Below are 19136 nucleotides of genomic sequence, written 5' to 3'. Positions count from 1 at the left end.
TGTTTAGTTCTGTATTAGTCCTCCTATGTATCATCGTTTTTGGCTATCCTCACTAGCAATGCCTTTTTGCCTATTACCTGCCTGTGCTTTTGCCTGACAGGTTTCCTGTCATCAACCTCTTGCCTGATCTCCTGGATTACGTTGTTAGCCTTTTCCCTGTCTGTACTGTTACCTTTTTGGAGTCCCTGTGTATGACCTTCTGCCTGTCCCAGGAAACCAGAACTCTCGCTTCCATCGTATTCATTACAGACAAATACTTGTCTCAACATAAGACCACTTTTGAAATGTCTGAAAACATCTGACCAACTTTGATTTTGTAATGTACTTCCCCTTTAACATAATTGTCAACATTTAAGCACGAAAACAACAATGTTGTCATTGGAAGTCTAAAGTAACGTAACTTCCCCCAGATTTGTGTAGACACTGGTGCCAGGACCTAGCTCCAGACTAGACAATCACCGAGCAGGAATACTCGTGATACCAAGAAAACTGGCTAAATGTGTGCCCTCTCGGATAGATGTTTTGTCACAAGTCTGAACATCACAAAGCTGTTCTTTCTGATTTGGGGTTGGAGAAGAAGGGGTAAATAAAAGGCCGAGCACCAACAGGAGACAAACACTCTCTCTGTGTTGGTTACGAGTGAGCTCCTCTGGCCATGCTGATTGGTCTACAATGACTGACATGACAATTGTGAGTCCAACCATGTGCTTGCCTGAAAATTCTCTGTGGTCCTTTGTGAAAGGCACATTTGTTTTTGTAGAAGGAATAATTGTTGTCGAATCATGCCAGAGCTGTAGGCGATCAGTTGAATTTGAACGGTTGGAATACTGCAGCTGCCCATGTCAACGCCAGAATGCAGCCTACAGTCTGATTATTTAAAGATGTGTTCCAAAAGGATTCTTCGGCTGTCCCTATAGGAGAACCCTTTCGGGTTCCAGGTAAAACCCTCTGTGAACAGGGTTCTATTCAACAGCTTACAGGCCATTTCTAAAGTTACCACTGTACACTCTTAGAAAAAAAGGTGCTATCTAGAACCTAAAAGGGTTCTTCGGCTGTCCCCATAGGAGAACCCTTTGAAGAACCCTTTTAGGGTAGAGGGGGGAGAGAAAAAAAGGGTTATCTTATGTGGACCACCGAATAACCCTTTGGAAACCTTTTTTCTAATAGTGTACTTGCTAATAGCCATAAGGCTGTAATGGTATTGCAAACATGCCTTTAAAAGCAATCTGTAAAAACCAGGAAGTCATGGAAAATCAAGTTGTAATTTGGTTACTTGAAAATAGATTGCATGTGCCCCTCTCTTTCTCTGTGTGTGTGTGTGTGTGTGTGTGTGTGTGTGTGTGTGTGTGTGTGTGTGTGTGTGTGTGTGTGTGTGTGTGTGTGTGTGTGTGTGTGTGTGTGTGTGTGTGTGTGTGTGTGTGTGTGTGTGTGTGTGTGTGTGTGCGTGCATGTCGTGCACTCCTGTATGCGTGTGTGTGGGTCTACATGTATGGTTTAGAGGGAGCAGAGACAAAATGGGAGTTAGTGGCCAATGTAGAATTGCCATTGTGCTCTAATACAATCTGACTTCCCCTCCTGACCTGAGATATTCCTCTCTCTAGAATAGAGAACCAGGCAGGCAAACCGAGGGCATTGTGGGCTGAGAGAGAGAGGAAGGAGGAGGAGAGGAGGAGGAGGAGGAGGAGGAGGAGGAGGAGGAAGGGAGGAGGCTGTGGGAGGGCTGCAGGGTACTGGGTAGGGTAGGAGGACAGGCCACAAGTGATGCCTGGTATTTCTTCCACTGCCCCCATGCTTAAGGCTGCATTTCTGTCCGTGGTCCGTCTGGTAGTCTCCTACATTACAGACAGCTGCTCCTGCTCATCAGCCTTAGGTCTGTGCCCTCATCTACTCCGTCCGTCCTCGAAGTCTGCATCACCAGTCCCTCTACCCTGATCTCTGCCAAGGAATGAAAAAAGGGAAAGATAGGGAAATAGTAATTATAGTTGACGAAAACGTTGAAGTTGAAAGAGTTTGTTTTATTCCGCTGATCATTGACAGATAGTGGATTTGGTCCCTCAACACATCAAGCCAACTGGTGAGAGACTCATTTTTCTGCCCCAGTGGAGAGAGATAAACAGCTTTCTGTCTGGACTCTAGAAGAGAGACTCGACATTGGGGGACAAACCCAGTCATCTTTAGCCAGGACACTGAAAGAGACTAAGTTTGCTGCTTTACCTTGAGAGACACAACCTTCTGTGTCAAAACAAGACAAGACGAGCAGTTTTCTGTCTAAACAGAGACACACAGCCTAGAAAGAGAGACCAAGACCTCTGGATTTCACCCTCTCAGGGTAATACAGAAACGGAGAGTACGACTGTTGTACTGCAATATTCCTTACCCCTAATATTGAGAGTCCTTCGCTTTTCTTCCCTGTCACCTGAGCACTGAGAAAACCTTTCTGCATTCTCATTTTTAACAGAGAAGGCACCAGCGTGGTCTAAGCAGCTGCATCTCAGGTAGAGTAACTCTGTCTGTCTGTCTGTCTGTCTGTCTGTCTGTCTGTCTGTCTGTCTGTCTGTCTGTCTGTCTGTCTGTCTGTCTGTCTGTCTGTCTGTCTGTCTGTCTGTCTGTCTGTCTGTCTGTCTGTCTGTCTGTCTGTCTGTCTGTCTGTCTGTCTGTCTGTCTGTCTGTCTGTCTGTCTGTCTGTCTGTCTGTCTGTCTGTCCCGTCCCGTCCCGTCCCGTCCCGTCCCGTCCCGTCCCGTCCCGTCCCGTCCCGTCCCGTCCCGTCCCGTCCCGTCCCGTCCCGTCCCGTCCCGTCCCGTCCCGTCCCGTCCCGTCCCGTCCCGTCCCGTCCCGTCCGTCCCGTCCCGTCCCGTCCCGTCCCGTCCCATCCCGTCCCATCCCATCCCGTCCCATCCCATCCCATCCCATCCGGTCCCAGTGGTAGAAAAAGTATCCAATTTTCATACTTGAGTAAAAGTAAAGATACCTTTAGAGAAAATTACTCAAGTAAAAGTGGAAGTCACCCAGTAAAATACTACTTGAGTAAAAGTATTCTGTTTTAAATATACTTAAGTATCAAAAGTAAATGTACTTGCTAAAATATACTTAAGTATCAAAAGTAAAAGTACAAAATATTTTTTATTCCTTATATTAAGCAAACCAGACACATTTACAAATGAAGCACTTGTGTTTAGTGAGTCCGCTAGATCAGAGGAAGTAGGGATGACCAGGGATGTTCTCTTGATAAGTGTGTGAATTGGACCCTTGTCCTGTCCTGCTAAGCATTCAAAATGTAACGACAGCGTTTGAGTGTCACGGAAAATGTACGGAGAAACAAAAATACATACTTTTTTTAGGAATGTAGTGAACTAAAAGTAAAAATGGTCAAAAATATAAATAGTGAAGTACAGATACCAAAAAAATCTACTTAAGTAGTACTTTCAAGTATTTTTTACTTAAGTACTTTACACCACTGGTGCGTGCATGCATGCGTGGATGTAGATCTGTAGCATCTGCTGTTATGTTGAAGGAGTAAGCATTGTTATGTTAGTACTGAAATATTATCCGACCTGTCAGACGAATTTGAGATCTAAAGTTGACTCTTTAGACCAAGGGATTGCAGCCAACACATATAAAAGCAGTTTTTAGTCAACTACTCTGGCATTGTCTCCAAAGACAAAAACCCTCCTTGTCTTTTAGACTTTTTTGTTTGTGCTGCTGGTGATCATGCCGAAAATAAAACAAACATGACATAGGAAGGAAAAGAGCAGCAAGCCAAACAATATAGAGAGCAGGAGAAAGTCAAAATAGGGAAGCCATTCTTTCTCAGAGCTTGGACTATTGCTATTAATAATGGGTCGACCCTTATCCTGATGTAATCTCTTAATATTACATTGTCCTGTGACCTTGGGGCAAAATGTGGCCAAAAGTATTCAATGGGCTTTGAGTGACATGAAAGAATGGTGTTGGAGCTTAAAGGAAAGGACATGATGTCAAACTAATTCTGAGACATCCACAGTTAGATGGTGCTGACGCCTTTACACACACTATATATACCTTTCTCGTTAACCTTTTGTAGAAGCAGTTGACTTTAGACACTTAAATAAGTCGCTTGATAAATAACGAAGCTTTGAATGATCAGTGGCAATTATTCGGTCGAAGCTAATTCTACAAATTGTTTAAAGACATAGGACTATGCTCTTTGAAATTGGAAAAAAAAATTGTCTTAAGTTGTCTCTTAAAAGTAAGTAAGTAAAAGGGACTGAACGATTCAGGAGGAGTCCAATACCCTCATTGGTCAGACTTCTAAAAGTAAAGTGTGGAATTGCTGATAGACTATAAGGATAGGCCTAAGATGATCCAAATGTCCAAATGTCCAAACCCTTTAGTCTGTAGCTCCCAGATGGCAATAACTGGGAGTAAAGGATGTGTGTGTGTCCACCAAGACATAACATAACGAAGTCATGGCTGGTTTACTCTACCGTTACAGTACCTCTACGGAAAGCTATCATTCAGGTACCAGACTTTAGTAAACCCTGCTGGAGAGACGGTTCACCTTTTTGAAGTTGTATCTTGTTTTCTACTTTAAAATGTGAACTATCCCTGATGGGAATATTTTGAATTTGTGACTAACTGGGCTGTATGAGGATTGATTATGTTAATAATCAGTTATTTATGAGCAGGGTGTGGACTGTCTCCCTTATTTTAAATTAGTCAGGGGGTTAAGAGTCAAGTCTGCTAGGAAAGCGTGAGTCAAAATCCTCATGTTGCTGTGACTGACCTAGAGGGACCATACTGTATGTACGCCATGACACCATTATTTGGTTAACACAGACATAAGACAAAAAGCGGAATAAAAGATTGTGTGCCGTGCTTTCCTTATATCACAGAACAGAAAGAACCACCCTGTCCTCTCCTATCAGGTGTCCCAGAGTGTTTTCAAGGTATTTCCCCCTTCCCTCTCCGTTCAACAGCTGCCCTCAGTGTCACCGGCACAGAAATATAATTACCATAAGGGACATTCCCATTTAAGTCAATGTTCTGTGTAGCCATGAGCGTGACATTGCCGCGGTCTGAGGGGCTTTGTCCATTCTAGTTTTCCTATTTCTATGGACTCCAGACAAGCACCAAGCACAGTAAAGCGAGCATCATTGTTCTCCTTTCCGAGGTAAACAACAGAAGGAGCAGGGCGGAAGGGCAGAGGGAGCACCTTCTTCCTCCCTAAAGTACCCCCAGCTGCCAAGACCCAAGTCAGGTACATTGTCCTGGTGCTGATGTAAGTAAGACGGAGCCTGCAAAGTGCCAACAAGCACTGACAAAAACCATAATAAGCTGGTCTGGGATAATTGTTTTTATTTGATTTCTTTTTAAACACTGACAGCAGGACTGCTTGGCCTGCTTGGTGTGAGAAAAAAACGATTGAAGGGTTGGTGTTTTTTCTCAAAGCGCAGAGATGAGCTTTTTTGAAACTTGTTTTCTCGCTCGAGTATGGGCGATTTTCTTTGAAGTGCCTTGGCAGTAGGAAATCATATTGTTTGACATCGCTTCCTCGACTGCCTACGGGGAGACAGGATGGCGACCGAGACCCCTCAGACAGAAATGTAAAGGGAGGTGAGTTTCTATGGGAAGTGAGTCAGTCTCAATGACTGTTCTCAAACTGATTTACTAAATAGATGTACATCAGCAGTAAAAACCCAATAAATTCCAGGTTATTTTGCCATGTTTGAATAGCTGTTTCTATACACCAATATGGGCCAGTATTATTTTTATCATGTCTTAAAAAAAACGACTTTCCACTCAGCCATAGTTCCCATAACTTGCCTGAGGTCACTGTCATGTGGCCACTAGAACTTCAAATGTCCTCCCACACAAACTACTGGTCTGCTGTAGATAAAGAAGGGAAGCCCTATTGGTCCACTTTCCCTCTTACTCAGGCACACACACACTTATTTTTTTAACCTTTATTTAACTAGGCAAGTCAGGTAAGAACAAATTCTTATTTTCAATGACAGCCTAGGTTAACTGCCTTGTTCAAGGGCAGAACGACAGATTTTTACCTTGTCTGCTCGGGGATTTGATCTAGCAACCTTTTGGTTCCTGGCCCAACACTCTAACCACTAGGGTACCTACTCCCCATACACACACATGCGTACACACACACGCATACAGTCTAATCAACGCCCTCACTTGAGCTTAAAGAGCACTGATCCTGCAGCTCCATACTTTCCATTGGTCCTGCCCTTCAGTTAGAAGTGAGGGAGAAAGAGAGTGGAAATGCTACAAAGTTACAGTAATACACAGTCTCGTTTAGATAGAAAGACTGAGGATCTATACAGTCTGGAAAATAATACAACCTTCAGTGCCAGATGGATTTTAGTCCACGGAGGGTTTATTGTCTCTGCTGGTAAGACTGAACACAACTTCTTAGCAGTGAACGCAACCTTGACTTGAACCACTTAGTCTGTACAACGGTAATTATCGCACTGGATAGTTTGTCAAACATCACGTTTGTATAGCTGTCTTTTTACATATGCTATTTAGTTTAATTAAGGTTTTCACTGTATGCCTACTGTATGAAACTAAGTATTATGAAACCTTGTTCAATAGACACTAGTTAGTTTATCCTTTGTTTGAGTGTGAGTGGGGGGGGGAGTCTGGAGTACACACTACAGTACAGTGCTGTCTGTGCTCATGGAGCCGATGTGGAATCGCCAGCTAGTGAGCTGTGCGTGCTAGTAGTGTTCAACATAGAAGTCGCTGTTTCATTTGCTCTGCAAGGGCCAAGGCTTTTGTGTCGTGACAGGTAACGCTGCTAGTTCGAGTGCAGATATACAGTATATGCGCAGAGAGAAGACCTGCCAGTAGAGTTCACGCGATGATGAAATGGTAAAGCTCAGGTGTTCATAAACTAGACCAAGATATCTACCAAGAAGAAGAAGAAGACTTTCCTAGACTACAAATAATATCGTTATTTACTGTATATTGTCATATGACCATGTGACGTCTGTTATTGGAAAATGCTTTTGAGGGAATGGGTCCTTTGGAAATTTCTTGCTCAGTTCTGAAACGGATGAATTTCCATCAACAGAAACAAAGTGCATTGATTTATTAGTTGTCAGATCTTTATTCATTTTTTTTTTTTTTTTTTTTTTACATCTTCCCAGTCACCACTTCCTTATTGATTTTGTTTGTTTTCAATGTGTCAAGAAATATGCACCACCTATCTCTGACCAAAGGAAATGTAAATCAGTATGTCTCACTTTCCCAGGCTAAGTAATGCAAAGATAAGCCCTGTGACATGTTTATTTCTGTGTTTTTGTTGACTTTGGGCTTCCTTAAAACTGACATCCGATTTCCCAGATTGCTGGGCCAGGCAGGCAGGGCTGTGGGAACATACTTGACCCAAACCAGGCCAGTCTACTGAGCCCACTGTGGTCACACAGGGAGAAAAGTCTATTAATATACCCACTCCACAGCCCCAAACACATCGCCTGGTACAAAAGAGGATAGAATTGTAAAGCACAGCATCACTCAATACAATACAATACAGCATTGCTCAGTACAGTACAGCACAGCATTGCTCAGTATTGTACAGCAAAGCATTGCTCAGTACTGTACAGTAAGGTACTGAGTGACACAGAGCAGCTCAGCATAGCACAGAATACTTTGGTGTAATGAAGAGATACTTGGAAACCAGTCAAATAAAAACACAAGTCAACACTTAATTCACAAGTGATTTAAGTCACAAAGTGTGACAAGCCATGAAACAGAATAATCAAAAGTCCTGAAAAAAGAAACACAAATGAAATATCCCACAGAACAACGACAGCACTTTCATTCAATGCAGAAATGTAACTCATTGATCTATAAGTGCAGTAGATCGTAGTTAGCGTGGTCCCAGATCTGTTTGTAATGTCTTTCCAACACCTATCGTCAATGGCATACCAGTGACCATCGGAGTTGGAAAGACAACGCAAACAGATCTGGGACCAGGCTAGACGGTAGTTATAGATGGTGACTGACTGTTCCCTGACTGCTCTACTCTCTCCCAGATCGTTCCAGAGGTGTGGTGTGTGACGGGTGATGGCCGACTGGAGTCTCCTGGGAAACTTCTTGGAAGAGGTGCAGGAACACTCGACGTCTGTGGGCAAGGTGTGGCTCACCATCCTCTTCATCTTTCGTATTCTCGTCTTGGGCACGGCCGCTGAGTCGTCATGGGGCGACGAGCAGGAGGACTTCACCTGCGACACGGAGCAGCCCGGTTGCGAGAACGTTTGTTACGACACGGCCTTCCCCATCGCCCACATCCGCTACTGGGTGCTGCAGATTGTCTTCGTGTCCACACCGTCGCTCATCTACATGGGCCACGCCATGCACACGGTGCGCATGGAGGAGAAACGCCGGCGCAAGGAGCAGGAGGACCAGGGGGGAGGTGACGGGGAGGAAGGAGGGGAAGGAGGAGAGGAGAAGCATTATCTGGAGCACGGGGAAGACAAGGGGGGAGAGTGCGGGAAGGAGGGCAGCGGCATAGGGAGGGTGCGTCTGCGCGGGGCGCTGCTGCAGACTTACGTGTTGAGCATCCTGATCCGGACGCTAATGGAGGTGGTCTTCATCGTGGTGCAGTACATCCTCTACGGGGTCTTCCTCAACGCCCTGTACGTGTGCCACAGTCGGCCTTGTCCCCACCCGGTTAACTGTTACGTCTCGCGGCCCACAGAGAAGAATGTGTTCATCGTGTTCATGCTGGCCGTGTCGGGCGTGTCGCTGTTCCTCAGCGCCGTGGAGCTCTACCACCTGGCCTTTAAGCAGTGTCAGAGGTTTCTGAGGAGTAAACGACAACAGCAACAACAACAGCAACGTCAACTGCTACAAGGACGCACACCCTCAAGTGCTACGGTCATCGCCGCTGAACCTGACAGCCCACCCCGTCCATCCATGCCCTGCACCCCGCCCCCAGACTTCAGCCAGTGTGTGAGCTCTTCCCCACACACACACCCCATACACTCCCAATCCCACCCCCATCCTAGCTGCCCCCCCTTCAACAACCGGCTGGCCCACCAGCAGAACTCAGTCAACATGGCCACTGAGCGCCACCGTGTTGTTCACAATGACCTGGGGACGGAAGACTTCCTGCACATGACCTATGAGGGGCACGCCGACACGACCAACGCCTGCACCCCGCCCCCTTCGCTGCTCCAAAACGGCTTCCAAAATGGCTTCCTGAAAGAAAAGAGGCGTCTGAGCAAGACCAGCGGCTCCAGTAGCCGTGTGCGACCCGATGACTTGGCTGTATAGCCCCAATTCCCAACACACACACTGTTCCTGGATCGTTTCAAACACACACTCACACACACACACACAAGACTGGGATGGCTATGGCTCATCTGTTGTGGGGGACTAATTTGAGCACTGCATGGCATGAGTCAACGAAGTCACAAAGTATCACAAGTCATGAAACGGAATACTCGAGCTAATCAGAAGTCCTGAAATATGGATGCTTGAGGAACAATTGACATACACATTGGCACTTAGATATCATTAGTATGGGTCTCAGTCATGGTTTTGAGACATGGATCCACGGGCACAACACAGCTGTAGAGGGGTTAGTGCCTTCATATTTAGCCCTCAGGACTAATCCCCTAATGTGACTGTCTGATACATCTGTCTGGATGCGTCCTAAATGGCACCCCATTGCCTATATTGAGGCAGGTAGCCTAGTGGTTAGAGTGTTGGGCCAGTTTACAAGGTAAACATCTGTCATTCTGCCCCTGAGCAAGGCACTGTTCCCTGGGCGCTGAAGACGTGGATGTTGATTATAGCAGCCCCTCGCACCTCTCTGATTCAGAGGGGTTGAGTTAAAGGTGGAAGACACATTTCAGTTGAATGCATTCAGTTGTACAACTGACTAGGTATCCCCCTTTACTTTTAACCAGGGCACATATAGCTTCGGTCAAAAGTATTGCACTATAGGAGAATAAGGTGCCATTTGTGACAGAGACATTGACTGCTGTCTCTGAGTCTCTCCCTGAGAGGGGCCTTGTGCCAAACCTGAGAATGAGTGGGTCACTGCCACACTATCAGCTCTGTGACACTGACTGGCTGCTGGGGACAGCTAAGTGGGACAGATGACAGCCAGTCTGTCGCTCAGAGAGAGAGAGAGATATGTGAAGGACGGCTGCCTGTCAATGACCCACAAACCCACGCTCAGACAAATGCTCTACGCGTGTAGGCTTGCTCTCTCTCACGCACGCACACATACACACACACTACATTTACTGAGGCACGCAGACACTTTCATCCGCATACAATACAAACACGCAGACACACTATGTGAATCCTAATATTGTAATCCCCCCGGAAACCACTTCCCATAACCATTGTTACTAACTTTGCAATTGAAAACGCTCGTAATCGAACAACTTCTAGAACAGCTAAGTGCGTCAGATGCTTTGTCGCACTTTTATACACAGAGATCTCTGCTAAACATTGAATCACATAGTGTGATAGTGTCTCTGTGAATTCGATAACTTCGGAACAAAGTTGACTACAAAAACAAAGATGCCAATGTGTTTGCAATTGATACAAACAAGCGACGTAGGAAAATATGCTTCAAATGAAAACCGAGATGACTGCATTAAAATATAAAAGTAGGTTGTAGGCCTATTTCAATAATATGTTATAAAATGTTCAAATAATTTAGTTACATTTTGCTCCTGGGCACAACTTTGGTTTTAGAAATGGGGGAACATAATAAATATATTACATTTTTTTATCCTATCGGATAAACACTCCAAACAGCCTACCCAACCGCTCGGAGGCGTCCGCATGGTCCTAAAGCACACCGTTGCATCATTTTGTATCATATTCCAATGACATGGGGGGGACAAAAAATGCAATTCCAGAATGTAGGGGGGACATGTCCCCCCATCGCCAGTGAAAATTGCACCCCTGATTTTGCTACTTGTAGGCTACTGTCAGTATTTGTCTCAACATATTCCCTGATGTGTGTTTGCAATGATGTGTCAAATCGGGGATTTAGTGCATTTTCATTGGGTAAGCATTATTCATAATAAGCTGCCTGAATATTTGCAGAAGTAGGTGGGAATATCTCTCTAGGATCTGATCCGTTTTCAGTATTGTGAAATAATTATAATGTTAAGGAAATATTTGAACGGAGAAAGCTGATCCGAGAGCAGCGCTCCCTTTCTTTCGAGTTTATCAGGATCTACACAATGCTCCAACGATGTACTTTGCGACAGTTCTCTCTGCATGGTGTTTTGGCAGACGCATTATACATCGTTATCGGAAAGCCGGGCTGAGACCTTGAACGTGATCTTGCCAAACAAGTGTGTCTTTTGTCAAGGAAAGACCTCTTTAGTTTATCACTGTCAGCTCGTGAGTTAGGAAACTGTGAAAAGTAAGCCGGAGAGGAATTCTCTTAATTTTTGGAAAGTCATTCCCTTTCAGAATTATCAAACAGAAGGCCCGATAAATATAAAAAAAATAGGACCTATCTTTTTTACCTGGCAAAGTATGTGGTCGAAAACTGAAAACCTTTTGCACTGGTTTACCAAATCTATGTGTGTAGTGTTTTACAAAATCTCAGATTTATGTTTTGAAATGTTGTCTAGCTCATTTTCAATGCATCTTTGTTTAATGATTAATGATTGAATGATTGTATTGGGGTGGTGTCATTGCAATCACATTTTTGTAAACTTGGCACTTTAGCAAAAAGCAATGTGAAAATATATGTATCTTTAGTGTTCCAAATGTTTTCATGTTTATTTTATGTAAAAGTAGATATTGTCTGCCATTAAAAACACATTTACCCGTGACACATGATAGGAATTTGCAAGCTATGTCTTATCTACTAATATTTTAAGTAGAGCGATTCTATTTTGCACACTGATGACAATAACGTTCACTGTTCTATCTGCACTATATTGTATATTGACTGTGTGTACGGTAAATACCACTGATCCTCTTAGTACTAATTATGACAAAATGTAAAACAAGCACAAACTCAATATATACACCCCATATGTATCATGCACTGTATCTGACTGATATTTTCTAACCTATGAACACACTTCAGAGGTATTGGGTTAGATTTTTTTTTTTACTGGTTTATCAAGCAACAGGGTCAATCATTTGTTGAGTTTCAGTATCAGTTTCCATTTGTCCTGATCTTCTATAACCCCTCTTTATAGCCATATTTAATCTGTGTGTATAAACAAGAGGCATGAACGCCAGGCTTTCACAGCTGCAGGACAAATTTACCATCACTAAAATTAGCCGAGGACGAAGCCCTCTTGACCAGGCTGCTCTCTGGAATGCTGGGTAATTATAGTGTCTTGGTGGACATTCGGAGCCAGAGAAACTTGAGAAATAATTCCCAGCGTTAAAGTTTTGATAATAGGCTAGGGAATTATTCCCAACGTATCTCAGGGCACGGCCTGGATGGGAACCAAAGATAATTCCCTGGAGGTTGGTTAATTTACATACAATGAGTATGTATGAGCAACATTCGGAAATAGTCACTACCTGTGCTTGAATTCACAAAGCATCGGAGTAGCAGTGCCGATCTAGGATCAGTTTAGCCTTTTAAGTTATAATGAATAAGAGGGGGGACCTGATCCTAGCTTAGTTCCCCTACTCTGAGATGCTAATACAGGCCCCGATTGTATGGTTATCATTTTGGCCTGATACACTTCAAGAATTATTTCAACATTACACAGGAGTAAAACAATTTGCCAACACCAGTCTGTCGGATATTGCTGCCAGTTCCGAACTTCAATAACAAGAAAAGGTTTAATGCACTAGGCTCTATTAAGTAGAGCAGTAGTTCAACCAGGTACCCCTGGGGGATACTTTACCTATCCACAGGGAATACTTGAAGAGACTCAAAAGACCATAGGCTTACTGGTGAAATGCAAACGAGGGGGTACTTCAGGAAACAAAATGAACTTGGTGGTACAGTAACCCAAAAAGTTAGAGAACCACTCGAGTAGAATACCACAAAAGGATAGTTGTTGGCATGGGCCCTGGAACTCTAAGAATGGGATGTAAGCGCCGCTGACCAGTGTTTCTCCACTAGGTGGCGACATTGCTCTATACAGTGTGAGATCCATTGCAACCGAAACAAAGGATTCTTCCATATTGTTTTGATGGAAAATAACATTCATCATATGTAGATTACTCCTCCAAAAGGTACGATTGACTAGTGCCATGGGAATTCTGTTTCGCTAGGGGGAAATAGTATACAACACATCACAGGCCACCTGTATACCAAACAATATATTTTATTTGTCTTCCAACACCACAGCCCTGTACCAAATTCAATGGAGTCACATGACAATGTGTTAACACAGGAGAGGCAGGGACACAGATACAACCTATTAGCTCATTTTCTGTTTCGCTTTTTTGTTGTCATTTAATTTTTTTTTTTTTTATTCTGCAAAATTCCATGGTCACCACCGTTCCAAGTAATCCAGACATGGTTAAGGCTACTTCTTCTTCTTCTTTACTCTCCTCTCTGTACTCCTAGCCTGGCAAGGTGAGAGCAGAGGCGTTGCTTGCTGCTGTGTCCGTTTGTCCGTTAGGGCTAAGAGGGGTTTGAGGTGTGACAGACATCACCCCCCCTAACCCACAACCCCATATCCAATTCTAAACCAGGCCTCATCAGCGTATGCCCCAGAATCACCCCTCCTACCGAGTGTTTTTTGACAATAAAAACAGGAGAAAAAAAAAAAAAACATTCTTTACAGTTAAATCATGTTTGTGCTTTTTTAATAATACCATTATCTGTATGAGGTCATCGTTTGGCATATTATACAGAGTAACAAAGGAAAATGCAGTTTTTAAAATACTTTGACCCCCCTACATGGTAAACAGCATTTCGAGTGGGAGTTGCCCCCTCTCCATACCCCCACCCTCCTTTACAAAAGAAGATGGGAAAACAAACTAGAAGTCACTATTAAAATCCCTTTAACAACACAAATACAGTACACAAATACAAATAGCATTGAATCTCTGGAGGATAGTGATGAGATGAGATGTAAACATACAGCCAAAAATGGTGCAACTCAAGACAACAACAACAAAAAAAACGGTGACCTTTTCGTCTTTTCATTCAGTTCCTTGTTTTTAATCCTTTATTGTTCTATACATTTCGTCGTTTAGCTGTTCTTATAACAGTACAACTACGGACCTCTGGTCCCGGGTCATCCCTTGAGTTTTTATGAAGAGGCCCATTTCCTATCCGTCCGTAGAACACTGGAGCTTAGACTCGTCCCGTACATTCTACGTTTTCCCAAACAGAGAAAGCTCAGTCCCCTCTGAAATGGTGTACATCCACTCTCCCCTCCATGGAACACGATGCAGTTGCTCCACCACACCCGACAGACTGCTAAACCAGCTCAAAAGTGTCTCGGGATGTGTGTGTTGTGTGTGTGTGTGTGTATGTGCCAGAGTGAAAGTATGTGTCCCCAGTCCACACAACAACCGCCTAAGAGAGCACAAGTCTCATGTGTATTCCTTTGTTGGCGCAGGTTCTAGACTCCAGGTTCTAGACTCCTGCGGATTCCGAGTCAGGTCTTTAGTTTCTACTTGGCTGTAGCAGCTCAGAACATGAGGTTCCCGGGGTTTCCGGGACCAGGGTTGAAGCCCATGTCCCCTGCCATGCCGCGAGGCCTCATCTGAGGCGGCATCATCATAGTCTGCTGGGGGCCACCCATGCCGTGGAGTGACATCATCATGTTGGGCGAGCCCACGGGGCCCGGGTGATTGTACATGAGCCCCCCCCTCTCTTTAACCTGCATCATCCCATGCCCAGGTCCTCCCATCATGCCCGGCTGCTGTCCCGGCGACAACATCCGGTGCTGGGGTCCCATCATGCCCTGGGGCATGAAACCGGGGTGGCCCGGGTGTAGCTGCCGCATGGGATTGTGGCCAGGGTTACCCATTGGCATGTCTTGGGGCCCCCCCATGTGGCCGGGGCCCGGCGGACCTCCCATCCCCTGCATGGGCATCCCCATCCTGGGGTTCCCCTCCACCATCATCCCCTGCATCTGGGGAGGGAATCCCTGGGGGCCGGAGGGGTGAGGAGGTTTCCCCCCCGGGCCGTCGCCACCGCGGGGGAAGTAGGACAAAGTCTGGCTGGGCTTTTCCGATGGGATAATCCGGGAGAGGTCAAACTCCGGCATTCCGGTGGCTCCCGTTCGCATGACCTCGTGGAGGTCGTTATCATTGTTGAACATGTTGAAGTCCTGGCCTCCTCCGGGAGTGTTGGGTTTACACATGCCGCCCGGATCCCCGCCAGGGCCCATGTTGCCCATTCGGCCCATGGGGCCCCCCTCCACCTGGAAGCCCATGCCGTGGGGGAAACCACCCTGGGGCCCGGGGCCATTGTGGGGGAAAGGGACCTGCTGAGGAGGAGAGTGACCGGGGGGGAATCCCTGGCCTCGGTGGGGGAAGCCCATACGTCCCTGAGGTATCATCTGAGGGTTGCCCATCCCTGGGTCCTGCCCGCCGGGCATCATCATGCCGTGGGGCCCCATCATACCCGGCCCCATGGGCCCCTGGTGGGGCCCCCCCATTGGGTTGGGCGAGGGCATCTGGTTAGGCATGCCGTGGGAGAGGGGCTGGGAGCCCATGGTGTTCATGCCCATGGGGCTGAGAGCTGGCATGGGGCCTTGTGACGTGGGAGCCATCATGCGGTTGTGGCCCGGGTGGTGGTTCATTCCCATACCTATAGGAGGCAGCAGAGAGACAGACAGGGTGAGATCACTACATTCAAACCATAAAACAAAGAGCAAAAACATAAAATGGTTGGCATACGCTTACGCCTCAGTATAGTGAAAGTTCTAAGCTCCAGGGGTGTGTGTAAAAGGCAATTGCAAAGGTGCAAATTTGGATACAGATATGTATAAGTATTTATGATTTGTGATGCGTTAACAGAAAATGGCCTGGTCTAAACAGCTACCGCTCTGGTACAGCTGTGTGTGTGTGAGTGTGCGCAAAATATAACAGCATGTTGGAGCTCTTACCAGACATGTTCATGGGCGGCAGGTTCGGCGAGCGGGCCGGTGGCGAGTCGTCGTCCGAGCTCGCCACCGTTTTGATGGCGTCGTGGTAGAGGGGCGTGGAAGTGGGCATGGCGAACTTGGACATGCGTGACATCATAATGGACAGGGGGTTCTGAGATATCGTGGGCTCAGGGGGCAGGGCGTAGGGGCTGCCAGACGGAAGACTGGAAGCACTACTGGAAGGGGGTGCTGTGGGGGGACCATTCCCACCTGAAGGGGAGGGGGAGAGGAGGACGAGAAGGGGAGAGAGAAGAGGGAGAGGAAGCGAAGAGGGGAGAGAGAGAGAGGAGAGATTAGTTACATAAATATCCACTGTATCTTCTTATGCAGAGAACACATTGGGCTGAATCCTAATTAAACTCAAGCTTTCACACATTGCCTGAGTCAAGCGCACAGACCTCAAGTCAAGATTCAGTCCATAAAGCACAATCTACTGAACTGAATTGATGGAAGGTTAACAGAGGAGAAACTTCTGGGACTCACCTTGCTCCACATTGCCCATCGTGTTGGGTGAGTTCATGCTGAGCGGAGGCTGCTTGCTGTTCTGGGGGATGCCTGGGCTCTGCATGGGGGGCTTGGGGGACGATGTCCACCCCGGGGAGGGTGCCGGAAGCGAGGGCGACTTCATGTGGACGGGAGAGGCTCCGGCCGAACCCATCATGGGGGGAGACTTGATGGAGGCGGCCGCCGCGGCTGCAGCCACTGCCGCCGCCGAAGGACCCTGGAGCATGCCGGCCAGCTGGGAGGGCGTCTGGGGGGACTTGAGGTTCCCAGAGGGCGAGCCCAGCATGGGGGACTGGACCTGCCTCAGCGTAGGGGACTTGAGGGGGTTGATGTTGGGTGAGTTAGCCTGGCCGCCCTGGATGTCCTGGGGACCCTTGCGGCCCCCCATGTTCCTCTGGTTGGGAGGCGGGCCCGAGTTAGGGGGCATATGGCTGAGGCGACCGTTGCCGCCGTGGTTAGGTCCTCGCTGGTCAGGGCCGAAGGGGGGTTCACCTCTGGGGCACCTAGGGTTCCCAGGCCCGTGTGACCCCATGCCTGGGAAGTGGCGGTTGGGGCCCATGTTGAAGTCCCCTGGGTGGTGCCCCTGGTCAGGGAAGGGAGGCCCCTGCATCATCTTCTGAGGGCCCATGTTCTCTGGCATGGAGCCTCCTCTCATCTTCATCATCTCCTCGGGGCTCAAGTTCATGGGAGGCTCCCCCCTCATCTTAGCCTGCATCATCTGGGGATTGGGCCCCATGTTCATGTTCCCGGGGCCCATGCTGAACTCAGGGCCCATGTCCCTGCCCAGGCCCTTGACAAACTCCATCCTGGAGGATGGACTCATGGGGCCAACGTCGCCAGGCATTCTGGGAAACATCATGCCTCCTCCGTTAGGGCCATTGCCGGGGCCATCCATTGGCCCCCGGGGGCCGTTGCCCCCCATCATCCTGTTCATCTCCATGATCATGCCCGGGGGCAGCCCCATGCCCTGCTTGTCACCCCCCATGCCCTGCTGGAACATGGCCTCCTGCACCGCCTGTGGGTTGGGGAACCTCTCCACCCGACCCCCTGGCCCTACAAACTGCCCCTGTCCGGGCGGGAAGCCCCTGCCGTCGCCCATGTTGGGTCCCACGTCGTCGGGCCAATTCATTCCAGGCCGGGGCCCCCTGGGGTTGGGGCCGCCCTCCATACCCGGGTTCATCATGCCAGGAGGGAAGCCGCCGGGCATCCTCTGCATGTGGGGGTGCATGGGGCCCCGGGGGCCCATGCTCATCTGCTCTGGGAAGTGCTCGGGGCCCCACATCTCCCCAGCCGAATTGATCTGGTAGGGAGGCGGGGGCCCGCGCATCATGGGGCCCCGGGGGCCTTGTTGGTGCATCATCATGTCGCCCATGGGCCCCCGGTGCTGCATCTGCTCCTGCTTCCTTTTCTTCTCCTCGTAGAACTCCTGCTGCAGTTTCAGCCATGCCATCTGCTCCGGGTTCATCCCTGTGTGATCCCCGTGCTCACCGCCGGGCCCTCCGTGAGAGTTCATAGGCGGCCCAGGAGGCAGGGGCCCCAGCTCGTCCGGGGAGAAGGGCATGTCTCTGAGGCCTCCGGGCCCAAATGGAGGGCCATCGGGCCGGGGCCCCCCAGGGCCTCCAGGCTTCCCCAGGCTCTGGGACTGGGCCATCATGGCCTGAAGGGGGCCATGCTCCACTGGCTTCTTGGGCCCCCCCTCCATCATGCCGGGGTTGGGCCCGGGGGCCCCGCCCAGGTGGCCCTGCCCCATGGCTACCATGTCTTTGAGGGATAACTCCTTGTCATCGGGGAAGAGCATGCGCTGGATGTCCCGTAGCGTTTGCAGGGAGCGTTCGCGGTGCTCCAGCTGCTCCTGGGACAGGCCCTCAGAGTTGTCCCCCATGCTGGACATCAGCTCGTGTGCCAGCTGCTGCTGCTGGGCCGTGAGTTTGGCGTCGGCACCATTGGGAAGGTCCAGGGAGGGGAAGCCCTGTTGGGATGCTCCGGAGGGGGTCTGGTGGCCGGGCGGCCCTCCAGGGTTGCTGTTAGGGTCGTGGGGGGTGCCGTCCTGGGGGCTTCCGCTCTTAGAGTCCATGCCCCCTGATGCGGCCCCGTCCTGGGGGAAGCTCCCAGGCTTGGCCCCCTGAGGCTGGGCTTCTGCTGGCTGCTGTTGGCCTGGTGGAGGTGCTTTGGAGGCCTGCTGGTGGTTCTGGTCAGAAGGGTGAGATGATTGCTGCTGGGGGGCTCCGCCCAGCTGCTTGGAGTCACCCCGAGGGGGTCCCATCTGATTATTCTACAACACAGGGTGAGGGTGAGCGAGGGGTTGGTTGGGTTACCAAAAATTCCCACTCACTGACACATTAAGAGACACTTATCAAAAGCATCCCAGGGTGCATAATTAACATAGCTTAAAAAAAAAAAAAAAAATACACAATTATTTTGAGTTGGACAAATATAACATTGTCCAAATCATGCTTAAAGTTTTAACATTCTTATATAACATTATATTACCAGACCAACAAGAGGCACAATGCAAATGGTCTGCTAATGGCAAAATGACAGGTTTGTATGATACCCCAAATGGT

The 19136-nt window shown here is 48.1% G+C and overlaps 2 protein-coding genes across 23 annotated transcripts in view; one reads left to right on the top strand and one right to left on the bottom strand.

Annotated features, from left to right (window-relative positions):
* Positions 1-1738: 1738 nt before the first annotated feature.
* LOC139532114 (gap junction alpha-5 protein-like) lies at positions 1739-11817 on the top strand. Of its 15 annotated transcripts, none has more exons than XM_071329290.1 (5): positions 1739-2329; positions 2459-2495; positions 5162-5258; positions 5364-5593; positions 8035-11817. In XM_071329290.1, the coding sequence occupies exon 5, from the start codon at positions 8066-8068 to the stop codon at positions 9275-9277; it is 1212 nt and encodes a 403-aa protein (XP_071185391.1). In that variant the 5' UTR covers positions 1739-2329; positions 2459-2495; positions 5162-5258; positions 5364-5593; positions 8035-8065; the 3' UTR covers positions 9278-11817. The 15 variants fall into 15 exon arrangements, with proteins under 15 accessions (XP_071185391.1, XP_071185387.1, XP_071185388.1 ...); XM_071329286.1 differs by having other exon boundaries at positions 5103-5258; XM_071329287.1 differs by having other exon boundaries at positions 5079-5258.
* A 1451-nt stretch (positions 11818-13268) lies between these two features.
* Positions 13269-19136, bottom strand: part of LOC139532113 (B-cell CLL/lymphoma 9 protein-like) — a 34389-nt gene continuing 28521 nt past the window's right edge. For all 8 annotated transcript variants that reach the window (XM_071329272.1, XM_071329273.1, XM_071329270.1 and 5 more), the window contains 3 exons: positions 16552-18844; positions 16030-16278; positions 13269-15731 (listed from right to left, as the gene is read on the bottom strand). In XM_071329272.1, coding sequence (XP_071185373.1) covers positions 14605-15731; positions 16030-16278; positions 16552-18844 — 3669 coding nt within the window. In that variant the 3' untranslated portion in view covers positions 13269-14604. The remainder of the gene's footprint in view (positions 15732-16029; positions 16279-16551; positions 18845-19136) is intronic.

The sequence above is a fragment of the Salvelinus alpinus genome, chromosome 10 (genome assembly GCF_045679555.1).
Source record: "Salvelinus alpinus chromosome 10, SLU_Salpinus.1, whole genome shotgun sequence".
Taxonomy (NCBI): Eukaryota; Metazoa; Chordata; class Actinopteri; order Salmoniformes; family Salmonidae; genus Salvelinus; species Salvelinus alpinus.
This window is presented reverse-complemented; position numbering and strand designations above follow the sequence as displayed.

Bases quoted from the DNA above. Each gene is read 5' to 3' on its own strand.
- LOC139532114 (XM_071329294.1), top strand. From the start codon at position 8,066: ATGGCCGACTGGAGTCTCCTGGGAAACTTCTTGGAAGAGGTGCAGGAA.